This window comes from Peromyscus maniculatus, chromosome 1 (assembly GCF_049852395.1).
Source record: "Peromyscus maniculatus bairdii isolate BWxNUB_F1_BW_parent chromosome 1, HU_Pman_BW_mat_3.1, whole genome shotgun sequence".
Taxonomy (NCBI): domain Eukaryota; kingdom Metazoa; phylum Chordata; class Mammalia; order Rodentia; family Cricetidae; genus Peromyscus; species Peromyscus maniculatus.
The window spans coordinates 158,651,954-158,677,991 of NC_134852.1; the positions used below are offsets into that span (position 1 = coordinate 158,651,954).

At 46.7% G+C, this 26,038-nt stretch overlaps 1 protein-coding gene across 6 annotated transcripts; it reads right to left on the reverse strand.

The window, feature by feature from the left end:
• Positions 1 to 1,859: 1,859 nt before the first annotated feature.
• Dpf2 (double PHD fingers 2) lies at positions 1,860 to 21,651 on the reverse strand. 6 transcript variants are annotated; one of them, XM_006980662.4, is made up of 12 exons: positions 21,502 to 21,651; positions 16,396 to 16,556; positions 11,973 to 12,080; positions 10,812 to 10,975; positions 9,898 to 9,990; positions 9,685 to 9,763; positions 9,168 to 9,209; positions 8,074 to 8,211; positions 7,815 to 7,943; positions 7,560 to 7,672; positions 6,619 to 6,700; positions 1,860 to 3,080 (listed from the first exon to the last, which is right to left on the reverse strand). In XM_006980662.4, exons 1-12 carry the CDS (start codon positions 21,531 to 21,533, stop codon positions 3,004 to 3,006), a joined length of 1,218 nt encoding a protein of 405 aa, XP_006980724.1. In that variant the 5' UTR covers positions 21,534 to 21,651; the 3' UTR covers positions 1,860 to 3,003. The 6 variants fall into 6 exon arrangements, with proteins under 6 accessions (XP_006980724.1, XP_042115466.1, XP_042115472.1 ...); XM_042259532.2 differs by lacking the exon at positions 21,502 to 21,651 and adding an exon at positions 20,913 to 21,255; XM_042259538.2 differs by lacking the exon at positions 21,502 to 21,651 and adding an exon at positions 20,583 to 20,701.
• Between the last annotated feature and the right edge of the window lie 4,387 nt (positions 21,652 to 26,038).

Genomic DNA, 26,038 nt, shown 5'->3' on the forward strand with positions numbered 1-26,038 from the left:
CCTCAAGACTACTCAGTTGCCAAGGATAGCTGCCTGACTCTCCCACTCCTGCCCTACTTAGCAGGACAGGCAGTGAGTGCCACAGCACCCTGCCCATTTGCTGAATGCAGTAGCAGCCCAGGGCTCAGCTTTTCAATAGGCAACAATGACCTCAGGATGTATCAGAAATATCTGAGGACATTTCTGGTGACACATAAGTATTTAACTGAATCTTAAAAAAAAAAAAAAAAAAAAAAAGTCAGGCATGAGGTTCATGCTTGTAATCCCAGCACTCGAGGAGGATGAGGCAGGACCACACATTTGAGGACATCCTAGGCTACACTGCAAAAATCCAAAACCAAAAAACAGTATCAAATATGTGTGTGTGGAAACAAGGGGACAACTTTTGGGAGAGGTTTCTTCCTTGTTGAGGTAGGGTTTTGCAGTGTGGCATACTCCAACCCAGTTGGATGTTAAGCTTCCAGCAGATTCTGTCTCTACCTCCCATGCCCCTCTAGGAGTAGTGGACTACTCACAACACAGCACCCAGCTTCTTATCCGGGATGCCAGGACAGAATTCAGGTTGTCAGGATCATCCAGCAAGTGTTTTTACTGGCTGAGCTATCTCCCAGTTATGTAGGCTCTCAAAACCTAGGCGGTGACGTACCTCAGCAGTTTAATAAGAGTGTGTACTGCTCTTATAGGAGACCTGAATTCAGGAGCTAAAGGGCTGGCTCTTCTCAATGACTTGGATTTGATTCTGAGCACCCATATGGTGGCTCAAAACCATATTTAAGTCCAGTTCCAGGCTATCTTGTGTACTTGGTACACAGACATACACGTAGGCATAAAAAACCCACAGAGGCCAGAGTCAGGTCCCAGCATCCACTTCAGTGGCTCAAAACTGCTTTAATTCCAGCTCCAGGGGATCTGATACTCTCAACAGAGTCACCCTTTGTAGCCTGGCTGTCCTAAAACTCTCTCCGTAGCCCAGTGTGGCCTTGAGCTCAGCGATCCACCTGCCTCTGCCTCTGGAGTGCTGAGACTAAAAGCCTGGGCCACCACTGCCAGCTCACATATAATTTCTAAAAAGTCAATGTATACTCATGAGCTATATGAGATCCATCATGTATTATCAAACTACCAGTTTGACTGGAGGAACTTGACAAGTGGCTGCCCTCATCATCTGTCTAAAAGCTTTCCTTCTCTCATGATGACATCACTGGTTTGTACCTGGAGCTGGGTGGGTGGGCATTATGCACACTGAATACAGGCGACCAACCCAGCCGGAGGAATCCGATCCCCCTGGAACTGGAGTTATGGGTGGTTGTAAGCCATTTGATTTGAGTGCTGGGAAATGAACTTGGTCCTCTGCAAAAGCAGTAAGCATTCCTCTTCCTGCTGAGCTACCTCTCCAGGCCCTGCTTTAATTCCTTTGAATTTATACCACAAACAAGTTTCTGGGCCCATTTTAAACACATAACAATGCCACACCACCATCTACATATCTGTCTTCCCAACCATAGCATATAAATAAATGGGTGCTAAACTTGATTTTTTTTTTCAGAGCTGAGGACCGAACCCAAGGCCTTGTGCTTGCTAGGCAAGCGCTCTACCACTGAGCTAAATCCCCAACCCCTAAACTTGATTTTAATTCAGTTTTTGTATTAATCAAAACAGCTTCATTTTTCTTTATAACATTCAATTGTTATAAACTTGAATTTATTCCAAAACTAACAAAAAAAATTTTATATGGTGGAGCACAGCAAGAATTTTGATTTTGTTTCAATTTTTCAAAAAACCCACTGCCCCAAGAAAGTAAGTTTAAAATGAAACGGCCTTTCAACAAGCAGTCAGGAGACAAACCATCAATCCGAGGGCGCTGTGTAAAAATGTTTATTTTTTCTAATGTTTTGAATACAGGAACTAAGATGGGAGGAGGGGGCCTCAACTTTGCATAAACAATAGTTAGGGCCTGCCCACAGCCAAGGAAGGCCATTCCAGAGTGTGCTGGCATGGACTGTCCCTCCTACTTAATGTCAGTGCCACTAAGCAGGAAACAGAAAAATCAGGGTGTGAAGACCTTACCAGCTGCTAGCTAGCGTGCAAGGAAAGGGGACCTCCCTGTGCCCGAGAGCCAGGATATACAGGCAGGAGGCAGAGGCTCCTGACTCAGTTAAGGGCAGGTGGCTGACTGCCCAGGTCCAGGAAGAACGAAAAGGGGATTTTGGAGGTAGGCTTTATCAAGTTAAAAAACAGGCACATTATCCAACTTCTCCTTGTGGCCCCCAAGCTGCTGGCACAGCCCCCTGACATCGTCCCTCTCCCTACAAAACCAAAAGGAATAAGGAAGGAGGCAGAAGACGGAAGTTCTGAGGATAGGAAATGCCTGGATTGCCAGAGACCACCTGTGAGTGAGCCAGCCAAGCACAGAAGGACAGGGGAAGCTGCTTGTCTCTGTGGGACTGGGCAGGACAGGACACGGCCAGGAGGTGCCTGAGACCATCCCAGTTCAAGCACAGGACCCTTGTAGCATGACAGAGGACACAGGACTGCTTTGGCAAAGTGAAGCAGAACAAGGGGTATGGAAAGGTCCTAGTAAGTGCCATCTCAGCCTGATCACTCCAGCTGCTCCCAGCAATGGCTGGGCCTGGCTTACCCCTGGGGCTTTTGGAAACCGGAAGGGGGACTAGGCCAGCTTGAAATAAGTGAGCTGCCCTCATATTCCTTCTCAGAGGACCCCATTTGAACCCTGTGATTACCAGGGACTTGGGCCCAAGGCAAGCAGAGTGAATGCACTTGTTGGAGAGCAGAGAGAAGTTGGGCCCACGGGTCAGCCCTGGGGCAGCTTGCTGCTCCTTACTCCCTGAGGGCTCGGGGCCAGAGGCAGCCAGAGGTGCCACCTCCCTGTGCTGTTGCCAAAGGCAGGTTGGCAGGACTACCAGAGTGAAGGAAGAAGAGGGGTATGAAAACCAAGGTAGAGGAGAGCAACAGCCTTAGATGTGTGGGGAGCTGGGCGGCACATCAGGAGTTGTTCTGGTTCTGGTAGATGGATGCCTTCTCCTTCAGCAGATCCAGACACAGGTGGCAGCTCCAACTTCCTACAGAGAAGTAGAGTGGTCAGGGTGGATCCCATAAGATCCCCATCTGCTGTCTTCCCACTCTCCCCATCTCTCCCCAGGCAGGACAGGGCAAGTTCTGTAGCAGCAGCTTCATGGCTATCCTGAGCTGAAGGAACTGCTTAGTCTTCAAAGCTATGAAAGCTGGAACTGGAGTGATGGCTCAGCAGTTAAGAGGATCTGGGTTCAGTTCCTGGTGCGCGCACACACACACACAGAGGCTCACAACCATCCCTACCTCCAGTTATCAGGGACCCCCAAGAGCACCCATCACTCATGTAGTGCAGTGACATACATGCAGACAAAATACCCACACACACACACTAAAAATAAACACATTAAACACACAAAAATCATTCTCAGCCCCGCGGCGGTGGCGCACGCCTTTAACCCAGCACTTGGGAGGCAGAGGCAGGAGAATCTCAGTGAGTTCGAGGCCGGCCTGGGCTACAGAGCGAGTTCCAGGACAGCCAGGGCTGTTATACAGAGAAACCCTGTCTCAAAAAAATCAAAAATACAAAAACAAATAAAAATCATTCTCCATGGAGATAAAGGCAACTGTGAGGGGACAGTGCCCGAATAGATGTTCAGACTATTTGTCACATTAATGGCCCTGGGACTCACGGACAGTCTGGGCAGACACAAGTGTTTTGTTTTTTGTAACTCACTAAGTTTATTTATGGGGAGGGCATGTGCCATACACAGCATGCATTGTGAAAATCAGTTCTGTCCTTCTTCCAAAAGTTTTGGGTTGAACTTAGATTGTCCAGGCTTGGTTGCAAGTGCCTTTACCTGCTGAGCCATCTTGCCAGCCTAGACACAAGTTTTGTTTTGTTTTTTCGAAACAGGGTTTCTCTGTGTAGTTTTGGTGCCTGTCCTGGATCTTGCTCTGTAGACCAGGCTGGCCTCAAACTCAGAGAGATCTGCCTGGCTGTGCCTCTCAAGTGCCGGGATTAAAGGCGTGCGTCACCACTACCCAGCAAAATTAGTCCTTTTTTTTCCGCTTTTTTTTTTTTTTTTTTTTTTTTTTTTTTTTCCGAGACAGAGTTTCTCTGTGTAGCTTTGCGCCTTTCCTGGAATTCGCTTTGTAGACCAGGCTGGCCTCGAACTCACAGAGATCCACCTGCCTCTGCCTCCCGAGTGCTGGGATTAAAGGCGTGCACTACCACCGCCCAGCATAATCTTTTTAAGAGTTGGAGATAGAAGGATATAGCTCAGTGGGAGGGGATTTGGCCAGCATGTACAAGGCCCTGGGTTCTATCTCTACTACTATTACTACTATTAAAAAAAAAAGCCGGGCGGTGGTGGCGCATGCCTTTAGTCCCAGCACTCAGGAGGCAGAGCCAGGCGGATCTCTGTGAGTTTGAGGCCAGCCTGGGCTACCAAGTGAGTTCCAGGAAAGGCGCAAAGCTACTCAGAGAAACCCTGTCTTGAAAAAAACAAACAAGAAAGAAAGGCAAATGAAAGAAAACAAGCAAAACAAAACAATAACCCAAAAGTGTAAGAGAGCCTTTTTAACCCTAAGGCCAATATGCTAGGATTGCTAAGGGTTCCAACAAAGAGCCAAACGGAATGTTCTATATTTAAGCTTTATGAGCCACATAGTCTTGTTCTATCTTCATGTTTCTTTAAAAACTCCCTTTAAAATGTAAAAAAGTCACTGTTGGTTTACAAGCTATGTAAACTGACACAGCTAGATGTGGCCCATAATGCACATCCTGCCGACCATGACCCACAGAAGGCCACCTGGTGCTCCAGTGAGAAGTGCTTGGCCTGCAGCTCTCCACTCCCCCAGCGTCTCACAGAACGTCAACAGGAAAGCCCTTGCGCCGTCAGTGCAAGGTTTGTCTATAAGGTGTATTTGATGGTCAGATAAAAGGTAAGGCCCTACTGCTTTCAGAGCTGGTTTGGAAATGTGGCTGTCAGCAGCACTGGGCACCCTGCAGCTGTTAAAGTTCTCACCAGCTCTGCTAGTGGCCCCGTTCTCTGCAGTCTGACCTACATTACCAGTCAGCTTCTGCAAACAGTAAACTACTTCTCCCACTTGAAGGCTGGCTCTGATCTGTGCACAGCAGAGCTACTGGGTACTTGAGCCCTCCTAGACAAGCTGAGCTCCCTCGCAGTGGTTTACAACCTTCCTAGTGTTGAGAGCCTTTAATACAGTTCCTCATGTTGTACTGACCCCCTAACCATAAAATTATTCCATCGCTACTTTATAACTGTAATTTTGCTACTGTTATGAGTTGTAACATAAATATCTGACACTCAGGATATCCAATATGTGACAAATGTGGGGTTGAGACCCACAGGTTGAGAACCACTGCCTTAGAGGCAGGAGCTAGGCAAAGCAACACAGTTTGAGGGACTTGTGGAAAAGAACCACTCCTTGATGCCACCACTGGTGTTGGTGTAGCGCTTCTATGCTGTGGAACAAACTTTGTACACTGTAAATATGTACTGCTCTCGTTGTTAATAAAAAGCTGATTGGTCAATAGCTGGGCAGGAGAAGAGATTAGCTGAGACAGAGAGAATGCTGGAAGAAGGGCGGAATCTGGAGTCTCAACAGACTCAGAGGAAGCAGGAGATGAACATGTCATGATAATAAAGGTACCATCATGTGGCAGAGTGAAAATAAGGAATATGGGTTAATTTAAAATGTGGAAATTACCTAGTAATAAGCCTGAACTATTGGCCGAACATTATCTTAAGTCTTTGTGTTGGTTATTTGGGAGCAGGTGGTTGGGACAGAGAAACTCCACCTACACTTCCATGAACTTGGAGCATTACTAAAGTAAACCACTAACGATGAGAAAGATAACCCAGGCTCCAGGGTCAACTCCCTTCCAAATGAGGAAGAGAGGAAAGCAACACTCCATCAGAGTGGGAGAGCAACAACAGAAGTGTCATGCCAGATGAGCTGTCAACTGCATTCTGGACAGCTTCTCCTGGTGACTGTTCTCTGCTCAGCTTAGTTCATGTTGGTAATTTTCTGTATCTTTAAGTATCATTAATGACAAAGTGCAAACATTAAGTTCTTTAAACTAAAATGCTAGGCCGGGCAGTGGTGATTACACCTTTAATCCCAGCACTTGGGAGGTGGAGGCACGCATATCTCTGTGAGTTCAAGACCAGCCTGGACTATAGAACAAGTTCCAGAACAGCCAGGGCTACACAGAGAAACCCTGTCTCAAAAAACAAAAAACAAACACAAAATAAAAACAATAACAAACAAACAAAACACTAGGGAAGTGTACTGAACAGAGCCAAAGCAAAGACCTTGCTTTCAGTGTTGTCAGAGGCCCTCAGTATTTATAGTTCAGGAGATTGTCTGAGTTACTAATTGTTTTTTAAAGTCCACAACGCATCACTTTATTATGAAATCTATGCTGTTGGGTATAAGAATGCTGAAATGCACACAATTACAGATCTATAACAAGTCATAAATTTCATTGTCAATGTTTTATGTGGGTGTTATGGATCCTTCTGAGATAATATTTTTAAGTAGATCTGGGCCACTTACCTTCAGGAGGCTCAGACATGGATGGGGTGAGACAGTACATGTGGTAGCCACGGTCACAGTCATCACAGAAAAGCAGCTGGTCCTGCAGAAGGCAAGGAGAAAGAACAGGCTTGTGTACCTAAGTTATGATACTGCTGCCACTTCCAAGAGGGACTGGTAGCTACTAAGAAGAGATGTAGGATCTGTCCATCTCAACCTAACTGATTCTAACCAGATTCTAACTGATCACAAAGGCTACTATTTCCCTACAATCTCTTCTCTACAAAGCTGCTTGAAAATATAAGACAGAACATATTAACCCCCTAATAAAGGTGTGATAACATCCCCAAGGTCTAAGCACAGGGGTGGAACTCAGCAGCAAGCTCGAGCTTCTTGTGCACCAGGTCCTCGGGTCAATCTCCAGGATTCCTCACTGCCCACAAAAGGACCCAAGACCCCACAGATCAAACGATGCCCACCTCTCTGATCCACCTCCCCCAGACGGGAAGGATCTAGTGGGTAGCAATGGCCTCGTTACAGACAACTTTCCTACCTTAAGGTCTCTGCACTGGCTATACCTTCTTGGAAATACACTCACTCCATACCTTCTTGGACTGGCTCTTTGTATTATCAAAACTCCAACACCAATTCATTTTCTCCAAAAGCAAATCTAACTAGAAATCAGCCTCCAGTTAACTTTTGGCTCATCACTAGTTTCATTTTCTTCAAGACATATCATACAAAACTCTGCTCCCAAGTACACAGTTCTATGACAGCATGGTCTTCTCTGTCTTATTTAGTGACTTGAGAGCCAAAGACACTGACTGCTGGTGCTCAAGAAACAGATTTTTTTAAACAAGTGTAAAGTTCCCAGGGAGAAGTTAGGGAGGCCTAGGTGGGGGCCCTCGCTTGCTCTGAGAGAAAGCTTGCTTTGGAGGGAGCTGAGAGGGCGTGGCACGCACGTCATTCTCCGAGGTGCCGCAGAGGTTGCAGCACTTGCACTCGATGCACTGCCAGCGGTAGGTCTTCACAGCTGCCATCATCACAGGGGTGAACTGCAGGCAGGACGGATGCCCTGTGGAGGAGGGGAGTCACACAGGTGGCTGGAGGCCGGGGTGGGGAATGGGTAAGGGAGGCTGCCTGCCTGACAGCACTGAAGCAAGCAGGCCAAGAGCTTCCTGGGCACTGAACGCAGCCTGCTCTGAGACTGGAGGTACCTGAGCGGCCACAGTCAGAGCAGGACACTAGCTCCTCAGGCTGCCCTGTCTTCTTGTTGATTTTTGAGTCCCCCAGGCAGAAGTCACAGTAGTTGTTGGGCAGGGCTAATCCATCAGGTCCTTTCTTGGCTATGGGGGAAAAAGAAAGGAATGTGATGATGCTCAAGGGAACTCTAGATTACCCACATTCCCTACAAGGACGGTTTTTATAACCAAGTTGGCTCCTCTCCCGTTCGCCCACCCTGACACCCCAGCTTACATTTCTGTTCCTCAGACCTCTGGGAAACAGGAGTGGGTGGTTGAGAGTCTTCTTTGTCCTCTCCTTCCTCCTCAGCCAGGTGGGAATGGGCATAGTGGTAACTGAGGCCAGGTCGGTTCTTGTAGCGTTTTCCACAAACTGGGTAGAAGAAGATTGCAGAGAAATGTTAGGACACGAAGGTGCTACTTCCCCGACTCTGACAAGCCACAAAGCACGATCTGAGGCCCATGGAAAACATCTCTGTCCCTAGTATCTCTAATCTGGGACAAGCCTTAGTGATGGCCTCTTCCCCTTAGCCAAGAGCATCAGGCCCTAGACTTTTCCAGTTTCTAGGATTCTCCTCCCTCCCTAAAACACAACCTCATGGCTACTAATATTTTTCTACATTGGCTTTTGGAAGGACTCAGCTCATGCTGTAACAACTTGCCCTGGGAATAGCAACTGTCTGGGAGCTCCAGGTCAAGAAAGTTCTATGGTCTTGCCTTATGGCAAAAGGGGGAAAGGTAACAAGGAGACTCTTTTTTTATGTAAATGTGGCACGCTCATGCCACCCCATGTATATCACGTAGCCAATCCCAAATGAACAGACAAAGGGCTGAGGGTGGGTCTCTTGGGGAACACCTACCAACTGAGCAGCCAGGATTAACTGTCCCCCACAAATCTGAAATACATTCCCGCCAGGCAGCAAGGAAAGACTCATGGCATCTTGAGTGGTGACACCAAGAGGGCAAGGGGGCCAGCAGGAAGGAGTGAGGAGGGAGGAGGGGGTGGTGATGGTGGCAACACTAGCTGACCACCCGGTGTCTGTTCTGGGGAGCATGGGATGGATCTACTCATAATGGGTTCTGTTAAGACTCTGAGCTACCCCCCACACTAGGCCAAGTGGCTATAGGAGTAAGTCTATGGGGGACAAGCAATGGTAGAGACAGCTGCTAGGACTCTGAGAGTGGAGCGCAATCGGGGTTCCACAGCACCACCGTCATACCGTTGCAGAGATTCCAAAGCTAGCATCACAGGAGTGAGAAAGGCAGGAGGAACAAGGGGACAGGGAAAGGGACAGGAAAACCACAAGTCTGAAAAGTTGAGAGAGCTACCTCTCTGGGGCGCTTTCGAGGTATGCTTTTGTTTGAAACTATCTGAAAGACAGAAAGAAAAGTCATGAGAAGAAGGCCTTGGTACAATTCAGCCAGGGCAGCAGCAGCAGGAAAGCAGAGCAAGTGAGAGAGACCCCCAGCAGCGGCGCTGCAGGCTGGAGGCAAGGAAGTTGGGTGAGCCAAAGCAAAGGGAAAGAGGACAGACACTGACCCTCAGGGCTGGCCCCCTGTGCCCTGCCTTGATGGGTCAGCAGATCTGGATGCTGCCCACTGTGAGGCCAACCCTGCCTGCTGTTGAATTCCCTCAGCCTCCCACCCCAGGAGCCACAGAAATCTCTCCCACAGCATGCAGGTCCCACCCACTGTGAAGCAAAAGCCAGGGCTTCTCATGGCAGGCATAATGAGAACCCAGGCTTATTTTTACGGTTTAGTGCAAGAACATGACCCCCTTACTCTCACATCCAGAGCAGTAGCTGGGTCCAAGGCAAGAACTACCCACCCCTCAGGAGGCACTCACTGTCACAGGCATAGGGCTTATCCCGGTCCTCCAGGATGGAAGCATCCAGTTTCTTCCGGGCACTGCTCACACCCTTACTCTGCCAAGAACAGCAAAAAGATGACGCCATTACTAAGGTGTCTACACCAGAAGAAAAAGGCAACCACAAGAAATAAAGCCTGACCTCCCTGGACCAGCCTGCTACATCCTTCAGGCAGCACACTAGCTCCTCACCTTGGATTTCCCCTTTCCCCGACGCTTTGGAGTATCTTCTTCATAGTCCTCATCATCAAGGTCATCTAGGAAGTCATCAGGTTCAAGGATCCGCTGAGTGGACCAGAAGATAGGAATGAGCAGAAGTCATGTGCACCCAAAAGCTCCCTCATGATGTAGAATTAGCCAGCTGGAATTACCCAGAAGCTTCTCCAGGGCTCATCCCCACCCATGATCACTCTTCACCCTACAATCCCACTCCTGATCCTGCAGTGCCTTCTTTCCTGAGCCTCTTCAAGTCGCTTTCCCCACCTCTGTCTCCATAAAGCTCCCCTAGCACCCCAGGCAGCCAAGCTCTGTCTTGCCTGCTCTGCTTCCAATACTCATGTCCTAGTTTAGGTGAGTTTTGCTGCTTACTTGTGTGACCTTGAGGGAAGTTTTAACTGCTTTGCTTCTGCCTCCCTGTCCGTGAAATGGGAACCACAGGACCTACCTCATAAGGCTGTACAGGAGGAAGCATATGGAAAAACTTAGCACAGTACCTGCCTTATCTGTAGCTCTTCTCATCTTTAAACTTAGATTAACCTTCCAGTTGACAGATGTGAACCAGGTGTGCTTCCCCCATGTAACACCAGGCACTACACTCTCTAACAAAAGCCTCGTTTGGAAGAGAATGAGTGAGTGAGCCTATCCTGAGAAGAGGGAAGGAGTGTGAAAGACCAGACAGCAGCAGGGCCAGTGGCTGGGAGAGCACAGGACGCGGGGCAGGCAGTCCCAGCCTCCAGTTCAGCTGTTTGTATTTTCTGTGCTGGTGCTTACACACCAACAAGTGTTCTACCATGGATCTTTGTCAGTTCTGCTAACTGGGTGACCCTCTCACCCATAAAGAAGAGGCTGGTCCTTATCAAAATCCTCTGGCCATTGGGATAATATACCTTCCGTGCTCGACTGTTGGTAACAGGAAACTCGCCCAGGCTGTCATCATCAACACGGGGATCTGGAGCACCTCGTTTCTCCAGAGGGTCAGTACGCAACAGAGCCTCTAAACTGCTACCATCCTGAGAGATAAGCCCCTCTTTCTTCAGGGTCTGGTCTGTGTCTGCAACAAACCAGGATGAAGCAAACTCAGAAGGGCTGAAGCTGAGCCTACACCTTGTGGGGCCAAGTCTAAGTCAGTCACTAACTTCTGTCCTACAGGACCCAAGGGGTCTTGGCTCAGCCAGCACTGGAATTCAGCTATGTACCTCGTTCCCTAACAGTGAATTCGTTGAAGGATGAAATCATACCTCATTTACGTTAGGATGTGCAAGAGCTGACACAGCCTAGGAATAGCAGGTGATCAGCAAGCCTCTTGTGAAACAGACCATGGCCCTGCTTAGGAAGTGGGCTCCTTACTTGGTTTATTTATTTACTCTTGATTATTTTCTTTGGTTTTGTGCATATGTGTGTGGTATATGTCTATATGGTGTATGAACATGTATGGGTACACATTTGAGGTTACTGGGTGTCCTGCTCTATCACACTCCGCCTTATTCTCTTGGAGTTTCTCACTGAATCTTGAATTAGGCTGGCAGCTAGCAAGCCCCAGCTCTGTACTCTACAGTTTTGAGATTACAGGAACTTGTTGGCCACACCAGCTTTTTATATAAATGCTAGATTAGAATTTAGGGTCTTGTATTCACACAGGAAGCACTGGGACATCTCTATTAAGCCTCTATTATTTGAGATAATTTCATGTTTGTTTTTTGTTTTGTTTTTTTCGAGACAGGGTTTGTCTGTGTAGCCCTGGTTGTCCTGAACTCTGTGGAACAGGCTGGCCTTGAACTTACAGAGATCTGACTGCCTCTTCCTCCCAAGTATTAATTTCATGTTTCTTATTTTGAGGCTGTCATGTAGCCCAGGCTGGCCTCAAACTCTATATGTGGCAGAGAATGACTTTGAATTTCTGATCCTCCTGCCTCAACCTCTTCAATGCTGTGACTATGTAGGGATACATAACCATGTTCAGTTTATGCAAAGCTGGAGATCAAACCCAGGGGCCTGTGCATGGTGAGTGAGCACTCTAGCAACCGAGCTACAACATCTTCAGCCCCTACCTGGTTTAATAGATGGAAAGGAAAGTCTAGGATCCTCAGGTGGGTGGGCTCGACGCTTTTTCCGCCAGCGCCGGGCAGGGTAGGAGTACAACTGTCCAGAGGCCAATCCTGTGGAAGGAAAAAAAAAGCAATCAAACCCTAATCCAGCCCTAGAAAATGACAGCTAATATTCTGTGGATGAGAACTCTGTTGAGCTCTAGAGCAAGGGAATGCTACAGTGCAGAGCCTGGGTTGGGAGTAATACTCCATGGAAAAGAAAGACAGACGTGAACTTTAGTGTATAGCTAATACTTAGTTTTCTGGAAGACACACCTGCTTCAGTGCTGTGGAATATTCATTTACACTGTGTGAAGATGTGTCACTGTGACTGGTTTCATCAAGAGCTAAACAGCCAATAGGGAGGAGTATAAGCAGGACTTATGGACAGAGAGGATTCTGAGAAGAAGAAAGCAGTCCCCAGCCAGATGGACAGGAAGCAGGATAAGCAGTACAGAGTAAAGGTAACCAAGCCACGTAAAAGAACATAGATAAAGATGGGGTTAAGCCGGGCAGTGGTGATGGTGCATGCCTTTAATCCCAGCACTCAGGAGGCAGAGCCAGGCGGATCTCTGTGAGTTCGAGGCCAGCCTGGTCTACAGAGCAAAATCCAGGACAGGCACCAAAGCTACACAGAGAAACCCTGTCTTGAAAAACCAAAAAAAAAAAAAGATAGGGTTAATTTAAGTTATAAGAACTAGTTAGGAACAAGCCTAAGCTAAGATCAAGCTTTCATAATTGTCTGTGTTGTTTTTGAAAAATTCACTTACACATGGCACCTAACGTCTGGCCACGTATATTCACTCAAGGCCTAAAAAAACTTAAATTAAAAAAAAAAGCTTAAAACACAGAAGTCAAATGCAGCTTCCCGGCAAGGCTTCCTGGTGACCAGGTCTCTTGGGTAGGTTGGTATACACAGACTGCCTGAGCAGCCAGTGCCGTGACCAGCTCCATGCACTGAGCTGAGCCATGCCAATGGCTGACATAGCAGTTTAAGATTCGTCTCAGGCAACCCGAGAATGCTGCAGATGCTTGTGTTTAAAACATGTGCGCAGGCTTAAAAAAGAAAATGGGTGTAGACAGACACAGAAAAAAATAGCTATAAATAAGATAAAGTCTTTAAAGAGAGAATAAAATAATATAAAAAAGATAAGCCATGTAAAGATAGAAAATACACAGAGTCTAAATCCTATAAGATGTCTGGTTGACTTTAAATTTTTTGATTGCTGATGAGTGAACAACAGCTGCTGAGAGACATTAGATTATGGAAACTGCTAAATTAAACCAACCTATATATTTTAAAAATGTTTTAACTGGCCAGGCGGTGGTGGCACACACCTTTAATCCCAGCACTCAGGAGGCAGAGGCAGGCAGATCTCTGTGAGTTCAAGGCCAGCTGGGTCTACAGAGTGAGTTCCAGGAAAGGCACAAAGCTACACAGAGAAACTCTGTCTCAAAAAAAACAAAACAAAAAAGTTTTAACTTCAAAATGGAAGTCAAAAAATACGTTTGGTTGAGGACGAGGTTATGCTTTTGTTTCCACAGAAAATGAAAGGGTATGGATTCATTAAAGGTTAAAGAGGATCAGGTTTGATCAGGGGAGACCACCCCAGCCCCACCCCCGGCTATAGACATAAAGAAATAAACCTAGAAAAATTATAGGTGACGTATATTTACCTGCTCAAACATAAAACAAAAAATCATCTTTAGCTGGCTTGTGTGTAACACACAGTCCATACTTGTATTAATAGAGATATGAAAACGGTGGCCCAGGTACCCAGCCTCTCAGATGCCTCTGCTGCAGTTTCCTCAGAGTTCTGCATCCAGAACAGCTTCAAGGTTGCTGGCTGAGATGGTCCAGCTTCACAGACTACTCCAGCCAGACATCAGATAGGCTCTTAATTTTCCCATCACACCGAGACTAGACAACAGCTAGCTCTCCCAGGACTTAACCATTATCTCCATTTTCTCAGGTTCCCTAAACATGTCATCACCCCCAAACAAGAAGCAGTCTAGAAAACATGACATCCACATTCCCAAGAGGTGGGGTGGGTGGCTTTTGGTCATTCAGTGGGTTAGGGATGTTTGTCATCATTTGGGGGGTCAGTTACAAGTTGTTACTGGTCATGGTCAAGGAGAAAGCTAAATAAAGATTAGATTCAAGGATCTCTCTCTCTCTCTCTCTCTCTTTCTCTCTCTCTCTCTTTTGGTTTTTTGAGACAGGGTTTCTCTGTGTAGCTTTGCGCCTTTCCTGGAACTCACTCTGTAGTCCAGGCTGGCCTCGAACTCAGAGATCCACCTGCCTCTGCCTCCCAAGTGCTGGGATTAATGGTGTGTACCACCATCACCCGGCTTCTTCTTTTTTCTTTTTTTAAAAGATTTATTATGTATACAGTGTTTTGTCTCCATGTATGCCTGCAGGCCAGAAGAGGGCACCATATCTTATTACAGATGGTTGTGAGCCACCATGTGGTTGCTGGGAATTAAACTCAGGACCTCTGGAAGAGCAGCCAGTGCCCTTAACCTCTGAGCCATCTCTCCAGCCCCCTCAAGGATCTTTTTCTAATAGAAAAAAGGGGAGATATAGTACAGAAATGATGGGATAAAAGGGTGGATTGTTGAGTCTACTTTTAAAAAACCACTAGTCAAATATTTTACATTGGTATGGATTTTCGTATATTGATCCAAATTTAAGGTTATTTTTGTTATACTGTATATATGTTTCTACTCTTGTTTAAGGTATTTTACCTATGCAGCTCATTTTAAAAGATTATGCAAAGTTTTAGCCTTTGAAAGCTATTTAGGATATTAAAGAAATACAGGTTAGTAGTTAGTCATCTATAACAGTCAATTATAGTTATGACAAATATAGTCATGTTAGATATATTTTCAAGGTCAAACAAATATATTTTAGATAGGTGATCTTTAAACGTTTCAAAGACCTACAGAATATGGCAATTAAACTGTTTTTACAACATAAGGCTTTTCATGAAGTGAGACACATATTGGCAGTAATTTACTTCAATAAAGGATTATGGGCATCGAAGAACCTCCACATGGAGTTTGCTTTCTTTGTGGCAAAAGCTAGGCATTTTGGCAAGAAACTGCCCTTGCCTCAAACTGCTGACAGAATGTTGTCCAAACTGGACAAGCAGGACATAAAGAAGCCAACTAACAAACTTTGCCAAGACAAGGTATGACAGTCCTTCAAAATTTCTGCTTCACAAAAAAAGTCTGTCAGACATTCTAGTCCCACAGGCCAAAGATGGATGCCCTAATGTTAGAGAGGAACATTGGAGAGACTGTCCAGGCAGCCAGATGTCTCTGTCACATCTTAGTTCTGGAAGTTGCTTGTTCTGTACTTCCTGTTTACTCAAGTAATATTTTATCCTTCTTGGGTCTCTGATGACTAGATAAAGTTTTACAGTTTTCCTTGTTACCAAATTCAGAAAAGAAACATAAAAGACGTAAAATTTTTAAGGCTGAAAAACATGAAACCTTAAGTTTTTTTTTTATTATCTAAAAAGATGTTCTAAGGTCTAAAAGGATATTGTTAGGATGGTAATACAAGTTATGACAAAAAATGGTTTAGGTATAAAACTCTGGACTAAGATAGGATAGATAATGGAGTATTTTCTCTAAATTTGCCAAATACAAATGGACTGGACATTGTAAATGTAATTCTTACCTGATAATTGTTCTTATTGTATATAGTTTTACATGGTTAGAGTTAAAATTTTTCCTTTTTATTTAGACAAAAAAAAGGGGAAATGTGGAATATTCCTTTACACTGTGTGAAGAAGTGTCACTGTGATTGGCTCAATAGAATGCTAAACAGCCAATAGCTAGGCATGATGTATAGGTGGGACTTCTGAACAGAGACAGGACTCAGAGAAGAAAGCAGAGGCAGCAGCCAGATGGAGAGGAGGCAGGATGGGCAGTACAAAGCAAAGTAACCAAGTCACGTAAAAGAATGTAGATTAAACCCAGCAGTAGTGGCGCACGCCTTTAATCCCAGCACTTGGGAGGCAGAGCCAGGTGGATCTCTGTGAGTTCCAGGACAGCCAGGGCTGTTACACAGAGAAACCCTGTCTTGTAAGTAAACAAAAAAACAAACACTAGTTAGGAACGAGCCTAAGCTAAGGTTGAGTTTTCATAATTAATAAGTCTCTGTGTTGTTTTTTGCGAGATGGTGGCCCAAAGAAAAATCTACCTACACCTGAGAGGCCTGAAAACGAAGGTGCTGCTGCTTCACCCTCCCCACTTCTCACAAGACCACATTCATCCCCCAGTGTGAGCAGCAGAGCACCTCACACTCCCCCATCCCCTAAGTGAAAAGGAGACTTCCTCCCGCTCCTGCGCCATTTTCCTGAAGCTGCAACCTTACCTGGTCCCCGGTGTCGCTTCTCCATCCAGATATAACAATTGCTCTGGGCTACTCCAGTCTGTGAGTCCAAGAAAGGCAGGCGCACACTGCGCTCAGCACAGAGGCGGGCGTTGTAATTGTGGCACTGTTCCATGGCATCTTTGTAGTACTGCTCCCCAAGGCTGCAGGAAGACAAGACATACAAGTGTGGGGTGTTAAGTCATCCCTCTTCCCTGTCAACTGCTTCTCTAGAAGGCTCAGGAGTCTGGGAGACTCTCTCTTCCATTATTCATCTCCTTTTCTGCCTCAAGGGGCATAAAGAACCTTCACTACCGCCATTACATGAGGAAAGACAAGTTACCATGAGCTGGGCATAGCCTCTGCATAATAAATAATAAATAATCACCGCAACACATGATTTTATGATGTATATAATCAGACATAAGCCTTTTTAAATATGTTTGTTCTGTTTTGAGACAAGGTCTCTCATTCTGCAGCCCGGGTACTAAACTCATAGAAATCCCTCTACCTCAGCCTCCCAAGTCAAACTTAAATTTTAATCCACACAAAATGGAAAAGGATCAAGGAAATAGCTCTGTGGTACAGTGCTTTCTCACCCACACAATGCTCTGGATTCAATCCCCAGTATCAGGGGAGGGAGGAGTAGGGAAGAAATGAATTGTTCTTTCTGTGGTTTCCACATGTCCAACTCATGCTAGTTAATGTGTTGCTTCTCTTAACCTCAGTATCCTGAGCTGCAGACATTACTGTAGATATTAACCACCTCTAACAAATATGGAAAACAACATCTAGAAGACTCACAAGACTTAGCAAACTAGATCCATCCCACAAAATGCTATTCAGTTCTAAAAAATGAAGCTTTTACTAGATATGGTGGTACATGCCTCTAATAGAAAGACTTATGCAAACATATTACCCTGACTACAAGGCCAGTTGAGCTGATTAGTGAAACTCTGCCTTAAAACTCAAACTAGCCACCTATGGTGGCACACACCTGTAATTCCAGCATACAGGAGGTATAAGCAAAAGTCATCCTCAGCTAAATAGCAGCAAGTTCAAGGACAGCCTGAACTAAAACTAAAAAAAAAAAAGAAAGAAAGAAAGAAACAAAAATACAAAAAAACTATTATTAAGCTGGGCTTAGTAGTACACATCTTAAATCCCAGTGCTCAGTAGGTAGAGGCAGGAGGATCTCTGTGAATTTGAGGCCAGCCTGGTCTACAGAGCAAAAAGTTCTAAGCCAGCAAGAGTTGTTACATGGTGCAACAATTTTTATTTAAAAAAAGATGGCTCAGCAGTTAAAAACACTGTTCTTATAGAGAGTCTGGGTTTGGTTCCCAGCATCCATATAGTGGTTCACAACCATCCATTAACTCCAGTTACAGGGAATCTAATTTCATCTTCTGATCCCTGAGGTACCAGGCACACATGCAATACACATGCATAAAGGCTAAACACTCACACAAATAGAATAAATTTAAAAAATTAAATGTTCTTCATGTACAAACAATCCAAAGGTAACTAGGGGTAAAAGAAGAGCACTGTGCTGAAAGATGTCAAGGATATGATCATCATGTATCTACAGGTGAGCAAGGATTTGCAGTGTTCCAGGGAGAGAAATTTTCCAAGTCCCTCAAAACTTCTACAAAGCACCAGTACTAACAGAAAGAAAGCCTGTTTATACTAAAAGGCCCATCTCAGGCCCTTCCTAACTGCCACACAGCTGACACCCCGAATCTTCTGGCCCTGGAAGATCCAATCTGAAATCTGAAGGGGGTTCCCTAAGCACTTTAAGAAAATAGGAAACTGCAAGCATGTCCAATGACCCAACACTGTTTTGGTAAAGGAGAGTAAATTAACAGTAAGGACTTGTATTTATGATCAATCAACCTTTTTGTTGTTATTCTGGGGCTCAAACTCAGGACCTCCCAAATGCTAGGTGTATTCTACCACTGAGTTATACCCCAGCCAAATATTCAATTTTCTTTTAAAAGCAAAGGCTTGTGTAGCTCATACTGGACTCAAACCCAGTATGCAGTCAATGATGACCTTGTATTTCTGACCTTCCTGCCTCTATCTGCCCAGTGCTGAGGTTACAGGCATGCACCATTACATCTGGTTTTATGTGGTGCTACAAAATCAAACCAGGATCACTTGTATGCTAAGCAAGTACTCTACCAATTGAGTTATATCCCCAGCCTTCAATCAACCTTAAAAACGGACATACTGAGGGCAGAGGAGACTTCTTTCCCACAGCATTCCCATTACCCATGAAGACTAGAAGTCTACATCACATCAGGATGGATTTGAGAATAAAAAGACTGGCGTAGCTACAGTTACCACATAGACATAGACATGCAATTAACCTATGTGGACCTTCACTCCTCTCCTACAGATTGGGGCAGTTAGACTAGATGAGCTCTGACCTACCAGGATTCTGATGGAGATAGTAAGGGTAAGGAGACATGAAAAGCAGGAGGGAGTAAGTCTCTGTGGCTAATACCTACAACCAAAGCTATGTCAACAAGCCCTGATGTAGCATCCGCTGGGGACTCTCACTGAGCAGTCACAATAGACCACTGCACAGCTTAGCTTGTTCCCAGCAAACGAAAAGGACACACACCACACACAGCAACACTACAAGTACAGTCTGACTGATTCAATGAGCCGTAATGACTGTAATTAAGGCACGAGTGTTGGAGAGCACAGCGCAGAGAGCAGGCTCACATTTGCTCGCCTTTAGGAGGCAGCCACGTCCCGACCACACAGGAAAATTGGATAAACAAGGCTGAGTGCAGCAGCTCCTTTGTTTCTGCTGATGGGAATTGATCCTGACACTGGAAGTCAAACGGAAGGAAGGACCAGCCCAGCGGGGCTAAGGCTGTAGAGCCAGAGCAAGGAGGCTGGAGGAGGCTTGGAAGAACGACTGAGATGTCCAGTAGGGCTCTTGCTGCTTAGGTGCGACTCTAGAAGGTGGAACAAGTGGTCTAGCAGGTAAGATGCCAGAGATGAAACGAGAGTGTGTGCATGTTAAGAAAGCAAAAGGGGAGTGTACACTTATACATTCAAGGTTCCTGTGGCAAAAATTTTCAAGCTTCTGTTATTCTATGGATCTAAGGACTTAATTTATTTACCTGACTCATAAAGTTTTAAAAGTAGTTAGCAGCCATGGTTATTTGAGACTAGTATTTATCCTAATAAGACCACTATAAAGACTATTTCAAACATGACATCATATTTGAGAAAAATAGATCATTAAAATGGAAAAGTTTTCTCACAGGACAAAACAAAAGAAAAGAGGAGCTAGTGGTCTTGTCCTCAATGTGTGATGTCAGCTGCCAGAAGACTTAAGCACACTATTTAAAAAAAAAAAAAAAAAGGCACCAGAAAAACATCTTTCCTGGGTGAGAATGGTGGGAGAATAAAAGGCCCATCTGTAAAGGGAAAGTTCTGAGGAGGCATGTGATAGTGGTGGTCCACAGTCTTCTGCATTTAACTGGGGAGAAGCAAGCTAGTACCTCAGTGACACTCAGGAACCAGCGGCTGGTTAAAGAGGAATGGGCAGCCAGCACTTAAAATACTACACCAATGGGTTGGCAACTCCGTTTTCTGGAAGACCAACTTTCAACATGAAGAGCTCCAGTAACATGTAATTCTGAAAACCTAGGCAAGCACATTCCTCTAGAACAGTAAGATTTCCAGGGTAAAAGCTGTGATTCCTTTTTCCACAGGAAACTTGTGTAACCCCCCTCCCACCTTCCACTGGAGTGGGGAAGTCAACAAAGAATAAAGCAGGGTAACAAAGAACTAACATCTGAGTCCAGAAGGAGAACTATAAAAATGTTAAATCAACAGCTTCATTTCTAAATTGAGGGAAATGTCAGCCTGGAGAGAGCTGGGGAAACTGGAGTGGGCAGATCAGAAAGAAAGATAATAGTGTTGGGAGGAGGGGTGGTTGAAAGAGGCAGCAGAATAAAGCCAAAAGCAAGTTAAAAAAAAAAAAAAAGCCACAAGAGAAGGCACTTAGCTTAATGGAAGTGGGAAAGCATTTTCGAAGAAAAGAGCTCCACGCAGCGGGGGAGAAGCAACTTAACCTTAAAGGGGGGAGGGCTCTTGGGATGCCTGGGACTCAGCCCACGACAAAGACAGAAAGAAGCTATCAAAGTCCCCCAGAATATTTCCCAAACCTTCACTTCGTCGTCCAGAATCCAAAAGCTTTGACTGGACAGCTCAACACTTCAATTTTTCTACCCTTATATCACGCCCAACATGGCCATTAAAGGAAGAGAAGGTCATTCTTAAGTCTCACGGGCATCAACCATCCCATTCCAAAACTCGCCGGGATTCTTCTTCAAGGAAGGAGGAGGATGAGCCGCATCATCACCCCAAACACCTCTAACTCACGGGAAGCGACTAACAGGCCAGTGCCCATCCCCGGCGTTTCCCAACAACCGTTAACTTCGGCCCTGCTCGAAATCTACCCGCACAATGGCATCTAGGGTCCAGAGAACGCCCACCTAGGGGCTCCTGCGGACTAGGAGGCCATCGGGTTCCGGTCCAGTCCCCCTCTCCCCGAAGTTCCTTCCTTCAGTGTCTACTCTTGGACCAATTCTTTCCAAGAACACTTTCAGTCTCCGGGAGCCCGGATTCCCCGGTTAATGTCACCGGACCGCTTGAGTCTTAGGATCCCAGCGGGAACCGCGGAGCCGGGGGCCCCGGGGAGGGCGGAGGCGGGGACGGGACCGCGACCTCCAGGGGCCGCCCGGCCTCCGCCGGCTCCGCGAAACTGACGCGTCTTCGGGCCGGGAACCGTGAGCCTCTCGCTCGCAGCCCGCAGCTCCGCTCGGGGCTCGGCCCGCGAGGAGGGCGCCCGTCGGGGGCTCCCGTGTGCCCCGCTCCCGGCCTCCACAAGTTTCCAAAAGAAGCCCAGCGTCTTCTCCGGAGTCTTCTGCTGCCCTCCCTACCAGGAGTCGGTACAGCAAGGACTCCCCGGGCATTTCCTCCTCTCTGTCTTGTCTCTCCCCGCACCTCCCTCTCTACTCTTAGGCCCCTTTACAAGACCTCTGGTCCGGGAGAGAGAGGGAAAAAAAAAAAAAGACTACTCACAGCTTCACTACATTCTCCACCACAGCCGCCATCTTCCCTGCTCCTCTCCCTCAGGCTGGGAGGCCCGAAGCCCGCAACGCGCAGGCGCCAAGCCTACTCAGGGCACTCGGTCCTCAACACTCTGCGCAGGCGCAACCCAAGGGTGTGCGCGCGCGGGCGAGGGCCGGGGAACGAGCCCGAAGGAGCCCAGGGCGCAGGCGCGACTGGGGAGGCGCGCTCCCTCGGCTTCTCGATCTAGAGGACCCGCCTCCTCCGGTTAGCGGAGCCTGGGAAAGGAGGTCTGGCGTGGCTGGAAAGTGAGGACGGTAGGTGAAAAGGCTACGGAGACGGGCTGGAAGGAGACCGGCGTCCTGCCTCCCTGTTAGCCACGTGGTTGACTCACAGGGAAGGGCAGTTGGGTAGCGACCCGGTCCACCGGGTGCCTGTGTTCCCGGCCCGTTTTAAAAGTGAACGCCCAGGGTAAGGATGTTCTTTGGCCCGACTCTCGCCTGCTGACAGTTACCATACCTTCCTGCCGGTAAACCTAGTCCTTGAACTTCACTGGTACCCGCCTCTTCTCTCTTGCGAGCTACTCTGCAATTTGTTTTTTTAAATGCTTTCCTTCGGTCTGTATGCCTCTCTGTGTGTGCGTGCATGTGCCGTGGCACATGTGTGGGAGCCAGAGAGCACTTTGCAGGAGTCGGTTCTTTCCTTGCACTTTGTGGGTTTGGGGGATGGTCGTCAGGTTGTCAGGCTTGGCGGCAAGTGCCCTTAGCCGCTGAGACAGCTCACCAGTCCTTTGCTGGTTATTCCTAAACACATTCACCACATTGAAAATTTCCGTTGGTGTGACTGCCCTCTCGGTTCTATACCGTTTATTTCTCCTTCAGTATCGAGTTACCTAAATCCATAAACAAGCATGTTCCCGCCCCCCCCCCCCGACTTCCTTAAGCCCATCTGCATTCCATTGTCACCCCATTTCTTTTCACTCTTTTTTTTTTGGTTTTTCTTTCTTTTTTATTTTTATTTTTTAGATTTATTTATTATGTATACATTGTTCCGTATGTACAGGCCAGAAGAGGGCACCAGATCTCATTACAGATGGTTTTTTTGAGCCACCATGTGGTTGCTGGGAATTGAACTCAGGACCTTTGGAAGAGCAACCAGTGCTCTTAACCTCTGAGCCATCTCTCCAGCCCTTTTTTTGGTTTTTCGAGACAGGGTTTCTCGGTGTAGCTTTGCGCCTTTCCTGGGACTCACTTGGTAGCCCAGGCTGGCCTCGAACTCACAGAGATCCACCTGCCTCTGCCTCCCGTCTTTTCACTCTTTCAAAGCAGATGTTTCATTCATATTATGTACTGTCTTGTTTCTAAGGCTCTCTTCTTACTGAGTGTTTTTGTTCCTACCAGCCCTTTTGAAACAGTGCCTACCAAAGTCACTGTGACGTTTGTTTCGATATTTTAGAGATCTCCTCTCTGTCCACAGCGGGCCTGCCAACCCATAGGGACCACTGCCTGTCGCCTCCCTGCCCTACTGCGCCTGCAATTCTTTCTTCCATTGTCTTAGTCAGGGTTTCTATTGCTGTGACAAAGCACCATGACCAAAAGCAAGGTGGGGAGAAAGGGTTTTTTTTTTTAATTTGGCTTACACTTCAGTATTGCTGTTCATTATCCAAGGAAGTCAGGACAGGAACTCATACAGGGCAGGATCCTGGAGGCAGGAGCTGAGGCAGAAGCCATAGAGGGATGCTGCTTACTGCCCTCTTATAGAACCCAGGACTACCAGCCCAGAGATGGTACCACCGCACTATGGGCTGGTCCCTCCCCCATTGATCACCAATTGAGAAAATGCCTTACAGCTGGGTTTTTTTTTTTTTTTTTGCATTGTAACTTGGCTTGTTTTTGTTTTTGTTTTTGTTTTAATGCTGAAAGCTGTTTATTGAAGGAGGGAGGAGGTCTTAAATACAGGCTTACAGCACAATGGGAGAACCCCGAGGGCAGAAGTTCGCTACCGATGTTTCACACAGCTGGATCTTATAGAGGCATTTCCTCAACTGAGACTCCTTCCTCTCTGATGACTCCAGCTTGTGTCAAGTTGACACATAGAACCAGCCAGTATATTCCCCTTCCATTCAACCTCTGCCCCAGTCCTCAGAGCTTTGTCCTTGTCGGTTTCTGTGGTGATATATTGTGTACCTTAATAAAATTTGCCTGAAGATCAGAGAACAGAACAAGCCGCTAGATTAAACATAGATGCCCGGCAGTGGTGGCACACACCTTTAATCCGTCTGGATCTCTGTGAGTTCAAAGCCACCGTGGACTACATGAGATCAAGTCAGTCCAGGAGAGAAACAGAGCCAGGCAGTGGTGGCACACACCTTTAATCCCAGCATGTGGGAAGTCACACGCCTTCAATCTCAGCACTAGGAAGTAAGTGATATGGTGGGTGGAGAAAGGTGTATAAAGTGTGAGGAGACAGGAACGAAAGCTTTTTAGGCTGAGGGAGCCCTTTCGGCTGGAGCCCTTCCAGGCTGAGGAGTTGCTGAGGTGAGAGGTGGTGGCTGGGGCTTGCTCTGCTTCTCTGATCTTTCAGCTTTTATCCCAGCTCCGGGTTTTTTACTAAAAGACATTTAGAATTCCATGCTACAGGTTTCTCTGCCTGTTCACTGTTTCTCCAATTCCAGGCTCAGTTATTTTGATACTTTAGAATCAGTACATGTTTTGTCATCACTGTGCTCACCTTAAAATTGTCTTGGTCAGGTGAGAGTCATGAAGTGGTTCCTATTGTTTATCCTGCACCAGCATCAAACTTCCAGGTTAGGTGCCAGCAGCCTGGAAGGAAAACTCAGGAAATACTCCCGCCCCCCCCCCCCCCCGCCCCCCCCCCCCCACACAGATGGAGAGTAATAGAGAAAGACCTCTGTAATAGTGTTGACCTCTGGCTTGCACATGCACACCACACACACATACAAACACTCAAAAGCAGCTGGGCGGTGGTGGTGCACACCTTTAATCCCAGCACTTAGGAGGCAGAGGCAGGTGGATTTCTGTAAGTTCAAAACCAGCCTAGTCTATAGAGCAAGTTCCAGGACAGCCAGGGCTACCCAGAGAAACCCTGTCTTGAAAAACAAAACAACCACAACAACAAAAATACTCAAAAGCTGGGCATAGCAGCACATAACTATAATCCCAGGATTTAGGAGGCAGGAGGATGCCACAAGCTCAAGATCTACCTAGTCTACATAAGTTCCAGGCCACCAGGGCTACACAGAAAACCTAAAAGGCAATAGCAACAACAAAAGTCTTCAGAGCCTACATAAAGGCTCAGAACTGTCTGTAACTCCAGCTCTAGGATGCCATGCTCTCTTTTGACCTACCATGGGCACCCTGGCTCAGTGGGACCCCAAGGCTTCCACCTGGCTATAGCTCCATGGACTGTCGGCTGCAGGCACTGGCAGAGCCTGTGAAGGTGCAGAGTGCAGGAAGCGAAGAGCTGTTACACTTTCTCACCTGCAGCCTCAGTGCTGAGGTAGTCTCTCTTTTGTTTGGGGGTGGGGTAGGGTGAGGGGAGCAAGAAACACCTTCCTTACATCATCCAGCCTCACTCTAGACCTAAGCTGAGTCTAGAGGAGCCCCTGGAAGAGGACATTCTTGTCTTGGGTTCCCAGAACCCTGTGTCATACACCAGCCACACGTGGGGCTGCCATGTCAGAGCGGTGACCGAGCCTTTAGACTCATCGGGCTAAGGCACCTCCTTCCACTGAGGTAGCGGGGGTAGAAGTAAGGACCTTCCCTCTTTAGCTAGTCTAGGTACTATGCCCCTCAAATACCATAATCAAAAGGAAGTCCCCAAGTACAGAGAGGCATTATTGTACAGCCAACAATGTCAAGTGTCCTTATGGGACACTGTCTTTTTAAATTTTTCTTTGTATTTGGTTTTGGTTTTGGTTTTTGAAACAATCTCAAGTCAGGCGATGGTGGCCCATGCCTTTAATCCCAGCACTCAGGTGGCAGAAACATCCAGATCTCTGTGAGTTCTTCGAGGCCAGCCTGGTCTACAGAACAAATTCCAAAGACAGGCTCCAAAACTATACAGAGAAACCCTGTCTTGAAAAAAACAAACAAAAAGATGTGTGTGTGTGTGTGTGTGTGTGTGTGTGTGTGTGTGTGTGTGTGAATGCATTCCATATGTGTCCTCTGGAAGAGCAGCAAATACTCTTAACCACTGAGATCTCTCCAGCCCTCAGGTGCAATTTTTTTTTTAAATACTTTATGTTTTGTTTGCAGGCGTGTCTGTGCGCCACATGTGTGCTTGGTGCTGGGGGGGGGGAAGGGGAGGGGCAGAAGAGGGCATCAGATCTCTGAGAACTGAAGTTATAAATGATTGTGAGCTGCCCTGGGGGTTCTGGGAATTGAACCCTGGCCCTCTGAAAGAGCAGCCAGTTCTCTTAGCCATCTTTCTAGTCCCCTGCAATTTTTTAAAAGTATATTATATCCATGGTTGGCTGAACTCATGAATGTGGAACCCATGGGTGCACAGGGCCAATTGTATATTGCAT